General features: G+C 33.0%; 2 protein-coding genes across 2 annotated transcripts in view; one reads left to right on the top strand and one right to left on the bottom strand.

The window, feature by feature from the left end:
• Positions 1 to 8,885, top strand: part of LOC126811766 (28S ribosomal protein S31, mitochondrial) — a 101,128-nt gene that overhangs the window by 82,624 nt on the left and 9,619 nt on the right. The window lies entirely within an intron of this gene.
• LOC126811767 (osteopetrosis-associated transmembrane protein 1) lies at positions 717 to 8,847 on the bottom strand. Its single transcript, XM_050537659.2, has 6 exons — positions 8,228 to 8,847; positions 6,933 to 7,044; positions 6,674 to 6,804; positions 3,746 to 3,892; positions 2,569 to 2,734; positions 717 to 1,106 (listed from the first exon to the last, which is right to left on the bottom strand). Exons 1-6 carry the CDS (start codon positions 8,516 to 8,518, stop codon positions 1,027 to 1,029), a joined length of 927 nt encoding a protein of 308 aa, XP_050393616.1. The 5' UTR covers positions 8,519 to 8,847; the 3' UTR covers positions 717 to 1,026.

Raw genomic sequence — 8,885 nt, 5'->3', positions numbered from 1 at the left:
CAATTGCTAAATGCCACTAAAGGATTATATCTGAGTTTATCTCCTGGTTCAACATTTACCCAAAAGCATAACATTCAATTCCATACTCCTGGTCTTATTTTTAAAAAAAGGACACTTCTGAGTTTATTGTAAAAGATGGTTCGACATTAACCCAAAGGCATAACACTCAATTCCATACTCAGCATTAGATCTAGAGCCTTTTTAAATAAGAAAACATCTAAGTTTATCCTCTGAGAAGATGATTCAACATTTTCTGTTATATGACACGCAAGGGCATAACACAATATTTAATATTCTGCATTAGGTCGGGAGCTTTATCAAGAAAAAACTCTTAATTGTTCCCTCTTATCTATGTAGTTTGCCTTGTCCAAAGGTTTGTCTTGTCGGTTTTGTTTGCCTGTATTACTGCAGTTACTATTATAAGTTGGGTGAATATTTATTTGAAATGTATAACTTCTGTGACTCTTCATTCAATACTCTGCATTAGGTCAGAAGCCTTAATGAAGAAACCTTTAATTTGCCCTCTAAGCAGCTGGGTCAATATTAACGACATGCAGGACTTCTCTGACTTTTCATTGAATACACTGCATAAGGTCGAAAGAATTTTTAAGGAAACCTCTAATAGGTTTTCCTCACAAATTACTCCTGAATAATTAGACTGTGATAGTTATACAATAACATTTAATCATATTTATACTCTTTTATTATTTAAAACTTATTTAATAAGCACATGTATTAAATATTGGTATAAATTAAAAAAAAAATAACAAAATTAAGAATGCATGATTTCTTTGATTTGGTTCTATAACTGCACTGTACATAAAAGTAAGAAAACATGAGTATTAAAAGGAATAATTCATCTCTTTCATTTGAATTTGTGTTTGTATAATTATTTATTGTATTTAATGTACATCTGTGATATTAAATTTGACTGTGATAAAGAGTTTATGCTGTAAAGTTGACATTTTGACTTGAATTAAAATCATTTGTGGAAAAATCTATTTTTATCTTTTTTTTCAGACACTGCTAAGATGAAGAAGAATTACTTGATAAATTTTGTTCTTGTCTTGAACCATAATCTTTTACTGGCATTTTAAGCCTTTTCTCTAAAAAATAAAAAAAATTGATTTGTAAGGCCACATCGATTTGATTTTTCTGTTCTTTAGTAACACCTGTAAAAATGTCCTTGTTTCTTCGAAAAAATGATTTATTTAAAAACCAAAAGTACTTAGTTGGACTATTCGGAAGCTTTTAGTTCCAAATTTTAAACAAAACATTCTTCACGTAATTCAAGTGGCAATTTATTATCAAGAACTCAAAGAATGAAAAATCAAATTGGTGTTGCCTTACAGAAAATAAAATTAAAGCCTTGAATTTTATCAGATTTTGAACTCCACACCAAGATTATTATGAAATGAAATGAAATGAAATGAAATGAAATGAAATGAAATGAAATAAGGTTTAACATCCTACTGTTTTGCTCGGACTGCACTAATGAAATCGAAAGATTATTTTAAGACTGGTAAATTTATCTGTCTGTAGTAGATTTAGAGAACTTAAGTTTCCAGCAGTGTTAAGGGATATGAGAATTTCTGGATATAGCAATATTTAAATCAGATTTGGGGGCCTCTCGACCCCCACCCCCACCCAACATAATGAGAGTAAACCAGTCTAGTAGAGCGAGTTTAAAATAATCCAACTCAATTTTTAAAATTCTACAGAGAATTCTGGTAATATATCACATTTACAAAAAAAAAGGCTTTAAAAATCAAAATGTGAATGGAAAGATCCATGTATCTCTGCAAATTGATAATTCCGTAATTCACAATCAGAATATTTTAATTGAGTCCCCCACCCCCTTTATGCCCTAAACAAACCCATCAAGTCACTTCACCCCAAAGGAGAGAGACATCAGCACTTTAATTAAATAGGTAAATTTAAGTCTTTGTCGACGTCTAAAACTCATTACAGATTTCACGTTAATTTAGAACGTTTTTTCCAAGATTGTGCTTATTTAGATTTATTCAAATATTGTTGCTTTGTGGGCAAGGCAGCAGTGGCTTGAGGGAAATTTCAACTAATTTTTTTTTCAGACCATAATATTTCTATAAATGGTGTTTCATTTTCTGATATAAACAAAGAAATATGGTCTTATGGTGTAGGCATTCGCATATTTTGAAAAAGTTAAAAAACTTCTATGCAAACTAGTAGTGCACTACTCTTAAGCGATGGGCGATATATATGCCGCTTTATCCTCTTAGTTTTATAACAGGATGGGTGAATATGGCTCTTTGTCCTCTTACTTTTATAATTGGTTGGGCAAATATTTTGGGGTTTTATGTCGAAAGATCTAAATATTACCAAGCACAATATCCAGTGCAATGGAAATTTTAAAAATAAAAAATAAAACTATTATCTAGAAGCTTTTCTCAGTCAATCAATCTTACTTCCAACTAGAAACTTAAGTCTTAAAAAGTTTGATGATGGGGTCTGAAATCCATTACCACACAACAATCAGACATACCTTTCCACAGAATACCTGAATTTAGATGGTCATTAATAACTTACGTGTCACAATACTCTTCTCCTGCGCAGCACCAAATATTCTGTTGCTTATATAAAATATTGCTGGTAGCATGCACATAACAAATGTTATGCCTAGTATTGGTCCCAAATCACCATGTCTATGAGAACACTGTAAGTCATTGCCCCATGTTAATCTGCTATAATTCATCTGAAAAAAATAAACAAATTATAATTCATTAGTATACAAAAAATATTTAGTGATCAATTGGACTGCTGCTCAATCTTTAGAAAGGAAAATGTAATCATTCACAGCTTTCCTGTCACTATTCAAAATAACCTATCAAAGCAGTTTCTGGTTTAATTGGATTTTTCATTGAGCTGACTTGCAACCCGTACACTACCTCTGACCTCATACTTTGACATCTGTATTTAGGCCATATTGGGGGGTTGGATGGCCGAATGGTTAGCATCTGTGTATCATAAGGTCTGTCATTGAGTCAACTGGCAGAGTTTCGATTTCTGGGTTGTACGTGCCTTGGAGTAGGGTTGTCTGTCCAACCTCAAGGTTTTCTCTGGGTCCTCTGGTTTCCTCCCACTAAAGATCCCTACGCGCAAGCGAATTATTGAAATAAAGTTGAACCATGTGTTAGTTCCGAAATGACCTATTTTGTGTCCAGTGGACTCTCTTTCTCTCCATATTACCAGGTAATCCCTACTCTTCATTCAATAGTTACCAAACCAAACGCCTTGCACCAATCTTCTGACAGAGTAAACACTGATAGTTTCCTCAAACCATTTAATAGACGTATAATTAGGCCAAACAAAAGAAATATTTTGGTTCTTAGATACTCCCACATCACTTGAAAAGAACCATATGTGCTGTTTTTATTCCAAAATATAAAAACGGTCTACTTAAAGGGGCATTATGGGAGAGTAGATAAAGAGTTGGCAGTTCCCGCTATAATAGTTAAAAAATAAAATATAGCCCTTCATAAAACTTTTGTTCTTTTAATGTACCAAAAACATCAATAATAAACTATGTGTTTCTGGATCAAAGATATTTCTAATAAACAGTGATTGTAAGTTGAGTAAATTCTTAACTTAAGTCTGAGAATGCTTTGTGAACTTATGTTAGCGAATCTAATGATGGGTAAGAAAATGGGGTATATAGCCAGTTTCCGTTTTGAATTAACATTTGTCAGTAAGCATCATCACTTACCATATCAATAATATCCATACATACACGTTGGAATGTTTGAGACACTATGGTTTCATAGTGAGCATTTAAAGATGAATAATTCTGTTTACATACTATACATGCTGAAACATTTGTTTTGTTAATACCGTTTTTTAATAATAATGGAATCTGGAAAAAGAAAGAAAAGTAATGTAACCAAATGTAACAACATGCCTTAATAAAACTTTCTATTGTCAGGGATCGAATTTGACGGACGCAAACACGCAAAATGCGTGTTGATTTTGTAGACTGCGTGTCACAAAATATGTCACACGAAAAAAAATGTGTGTAACATTTTTTCGCTTATTGTTACTGAATAACATGATTTCTTCTTTTACGCAAAATCAAGACGATAATTATGACAAAAAACGGAAATTCTATAGATTATTTTCCATCCTTACAAGTTTCTTGCAAAATGTAAATAGGACACAGCTCACCAAATATTTCTATGCCGTCACCCACGAATGTAGGGCAAAAGTTATTTTTAGTCTTTCTCTCCCTTTCCCTTTTTCCCCCTTTTGCATGGCGATTTTTGTTGACTTTTTGGTGTAGAATCGAAGAAAAGGGTTTGAAAATACATTTTCTACCAGGTTTTGGTGAATATTCATGATTTTGAGGCGGAAGGATACAAGAGTTGAGAGGTTGGTTAGGTTGAAATGTAGGGTCCGAAATTGCATGTTTTCTTGTCTCTACTTCCAGCTTGTGTATCTCAAGTTTTCCATGGTGAACCTCATACGTGCTTTTGGGCAAGAGGTTGCCACATGTTGCTCCATCTGTGGTAGAAAGCGTTCTACCCAACGAAAATTTGGGAAAAAGTTAGAGCCGGTCTAATAGACGAGAATTAACATTAAAGTCAATGGGCAAATGTTTAGTGATCTGTGGCCTGTCTATGTGTGACAGGCTGAGACTGATATGCCTTAGTTTTGAAAATATGAAGATTAAACTCTCAGAAAATATGAATAAAATATTTTGACTACTGAAAAACTAAAAAAAGTTAAATTTAAAAAAAAAAAATCAAAATTTGGAGAAAAATTGTGATTTTACTGCAAATTTCTCAATTTTCAGTTTTTATTTAATTTCTAATAGTAAGAAAAATATTTTAATGCCCAATTTTGGCTTATTCAACCTCAGAAAGCACAGATACAGTGAACAGTATTATAATTTCACCAAATTTTGTGTAAAATAAGGGGTATTCACAGAAAATTTTTGGATTCCCCCCATCTCAATGTAGAAATCAATCCTTTCATGACTACTCAAATGAGTCAAAATGTCTAAAATGCATCTGATTTTCATTGCTAATATAACTTAGATAGGATCTACAAGTTTATCAGGTTTAGAAATAGCCCCAGCTTTCCTACAGAAAATCGAAAATTGGTAAAACTGAGTTAATAATGTACAGCAGATGGGTTTGTACAAAATGTTCAAAACAGGGGTTGGCTCAAGTTTGCTACTGTTTTACCCAGAACAAGCATTTTTTTCTTCTTTGTAACATTAAATTCTTGCATTTCCATCACATAGAAAGCAATATTCCAGTCTCTCTACCCAATTTTAACTCCACCGTTTCCTTAGGAGAGGCTATAAATGCCCCACCCCACCCTTTTTCATTAATATGTTTTGAGAGATTTAATTGCACCTGTGTTGACAATAAAATGATAGTAATTGGAATTTGTGGTTGAATTACAGCTAGGAATGTTGTCTTTCACTAATAAATAGCTATTTTGTACATTTCAAAAATTTCTAAGCCTTTTTGTTTAAAGTCAAACTTAGAACCCAGAGACATGTCAGGCCAATGAGACCACACCCTAATATAAAACTGGTGTAGAAATGTAAATGTCAGCTTAATGTTCAATATTTTCTTATCAAAGTCTAGGATTTGTGGTGATTGTTGCATTTATGTTACTTATAGAACAGTTAAATGTTAATATTGCTCCTTTTCAGGCCTCCTTCATCTTGTCAACTCTGTCATAATTACTTTTTGGACTTCATTTTTTCAGGCAATTGATGTAAAGGTCCAGACATCTTGCTTCAGCACAAGAATTGCAATAAAGATTTGTATGGTGCCTCTGAGCCTTGAGATGTTGAAAACCTTGAAATTTTCCCAAATTTGTGAAAATTGTGTATTCTGTGACCCTTTTGTTAGAGAGGGATGGTCATAGACCAAATATGGCAGTTTTTTCTTTCATCAAGGCCTATTTTTAACCATAATTCATATTTATTGCACATATTTTAGTTTATATGTACATATGTTAGCCAGGGATGGTAAAACATAGCTATTAGACAGATTGCTTTGATGATGTTACTTCTGCAACCAAAGATTAGATTCATTCAGTCAGTGACATATTTAGGGGGTGGGGATACATGTTTAAGTATAGATCTCTAATATTACAATCAATGCAGCTGATTTGTGATTTTTCTGTTTGTATATTGGCCAGGGTTTCTAAAAATATATCCCTTTTCGGTCTGGCTATCTAAAAAGTGGAAAATAATTGGGTTTTTTTAAAGATGCTACATGTAAATTTTGTACATTTTTCATGACATGGCAGTAAAAAATTATATTTTTGAAAAAAAATCCAGCTTATGAGTGTTTTCTGTGTAATTTGTTTGTAACTTGTCTAATTTTTTCACAGAACTCAAATACTGCCTTTAATAAGAAATATTTTTAAATCTTAGCACAAAAGGCCCATGGACCTGAGATGCACTACTGTACATAAAGCGGCAGTTTTTGCAGTTATTCTTTGATTTTGATTTCCTTTCACCGGTATGTTACCAGAACATATGGGAAGCATATAAAAAAGGCTTTTTGGTGATACCTGAAGTTTCACCCCTATATAGGACACAGCTGAGCCAACCCAGCTCCCAAATGAACAAAAAAGGTCTTAACCACTATTTTAAATTCAAAATATATCTTACATCAGCACCTGGTGTTGCATTAAGACATTGTCGAAAAGTATCATAATATCTGCGAAAGAGCACAGTATCCTTGGTTAGTGTGAAATTAACATTCCCGGTTTCTTTATCTTCATCTATACTTTCAAAACAACCTGCAACAAACATTGGGAATAATATTGACATATTTCTATTATATTGGCCAATATTTGGTTCTCCTTGATAAAACAAGATCAAAAATAAGAAGAAAAGAAAAAAGCAATTCTTAAAGATAAAAACTTACTTTCACAATCAGCATTATTCCAAACATCTTCCATATTTTTATTAACTAAAGTTAAGGCTTGAATTCTATCTGAACGTAATAACTTGTCATGGCAGTCATCACCCTTCTTATCCTAAAAGTTAATAATATGGTACTATTATTCATTGCTTAAATAGCAAAGTAAACTTTATATTGACTTGATATGCAGGTAAATGTATAAAACAATTCAATCAGTGTTAACAAGCCAAAATGCTTATCATTTATACATGTATGGACTACAAATCTGAAAGCCATGGTTGATTCGTACACAAAATTTTGACCGGACAGCAGCGGTATGGCTAGCTACGAGAACGTAGCTAAAAACGTTTAGATATACTCATGTGTTTGTTATTAGCTACGATTGGATGCCTTTAGTTCCAAGTGACAAACTCAATTTCTTTATTAATGCATGTAACATCTTTAAAATAAGATAAGTTTATGCTATTATGATTAATTAAACTTATAGAGGCCAATGTAGTGGCACAACTGTCGCCTAACTCCAAATATTCGCGTTTAAATTAATAAAGCGTTGTTTTTGTCTGACATTTACCGCCATCGAAATCCATTCATAGTTACAGAACTTTAGATTGCCCTATTGATTGGCTGCTATAAAAGCCTTATATTTAGCCCCGCCTTCATGATGACAGCGTATCGTTTAAAAAGATGGCGGTCTTAGTAACGGCTTAACGCCTTGATTTTAAAAACGACGATTTGTACCCGTTTCAGATAGGATTATATGCTTAATTGTAGTTGGGTCTGGCAGAAATATTATAAATAACAATAATCAATCGTTGTTTTTATTCAAAATATTGTCAATTTTGTTCACAAATGCCGGGTGCGAATCGCTCCCGCATGTACTACGTTGAAGGTAATGAATGGCCTTATGTCTTATCTCGAAACAAGGAGGGTTGAGAGATTAAGGTTTATTATCTACGCTATGGCCTACTCTTATTTCAAGGGTTATTGTGCATGTCAATGTGTGCACGGGCTCTCGGTTTTTCATTCCATCTGAATGACTATACATTGTCCCTTGTCAGGCCCTCCATCCTACACCACTTACAAGGGTGAACCCTGCTGGAAAATCCTGATGAACCATTCTACATGTACATACAAACATGGGATCAAATCCATTAGATCAGTTCTGCCTTTTATACATGTACATGTAGTGTTTGTACACTTAAAAAATATATTGAATTATTAACATTAACATAAAGCTATTCTAATAACATGCACACTGTTTAAGGATTTAATAAAACAAATGTCATACATGTACATACAAACAAAGCCTGATATATTTCTGTTGCTTTCTTGTAAGGAATAACACACCCTTCACACAATCTAAATGGTCTAGAATTCATCACTAAACAATTTGTAAAATTTGAAGCTGATTCAGCAAAATATATTAGATTGGCTTGACAGGAATCCATAATACTAGAGGAAGAATTATCTGCTTCATCTGACCATACAGTCCCACCCGTCAATGAACTTTGATCATCATAATATTGTCCATCATAACTGGCGACTACTTGTAGTAGTATCAAACATAGAAATTGAAGAAAACCATACATGTTGTTGAAGGAATTGCACCGTAGGCCTATACTTTAAAATAAAACAAATTTAGAAGTTTAGGTCTTATTATTATTCGACACAGTTTATTTGCCAATCAACATTACTTAACAAATTTGTCCCCTGGCTTCTCTTCGACTCTTGATTCATTATTTATCTATCACTAAACGTAACAATTTCCCGTTTTCTCAGAAGTTATCTGTGAAAAGATCAGCACGTCGTGAACGTCTGTCATAAATGATGAAAGGACACCTTTCCCATTAGATATATTTTTACTTTTGCTACAAGTAATTTCAATCAACCATTGTAAACAAACTGAGATCACGTGCAATGTTTTCTTTGATTTCCGGTTCATTTCAAATTCATTTC

The sequence above is a fragment of the Patella vulgata genome, chromosome 2, assembly GCF_932274485.2.
Source record: "Patella vulgata chromosome 2, xgPatVulg1.2, whole genome shotgun sequence".
NCBI lineage: Eukaryota > Metazoa > Mollusca > Gastropoda > Patellidae > Patella > Patella vulgata.
The sequence above is the reverse complement of the archived record's forward strand: the minus strand, read 5'-3'. Positions and strand labels throughout refer to the sequence as shown.

Coding starts and splice junctions, on each gene's coding strand:
- LOC126811767 (XM_050537659.2), bottom strand. CDS start 8,518: ATGTATGGTTTTCTTCAATTTCTATGTTTGATACTACTACAAGTAGTC. Junction 7,045..8,227: donor AAATATATCAGGCTTTGTTT/GTATGTACATGT, acceptor ATTAACTTTTAG/GATAAGAAGGGTGATGACTG. Junction 1,107..2,568: donor GGAGAAGAGTATTGTGACAC/GTAAGTTATTAA, acceptor TTTATTTTTTAG/AGAAAAGGCTTAAAATGCCA.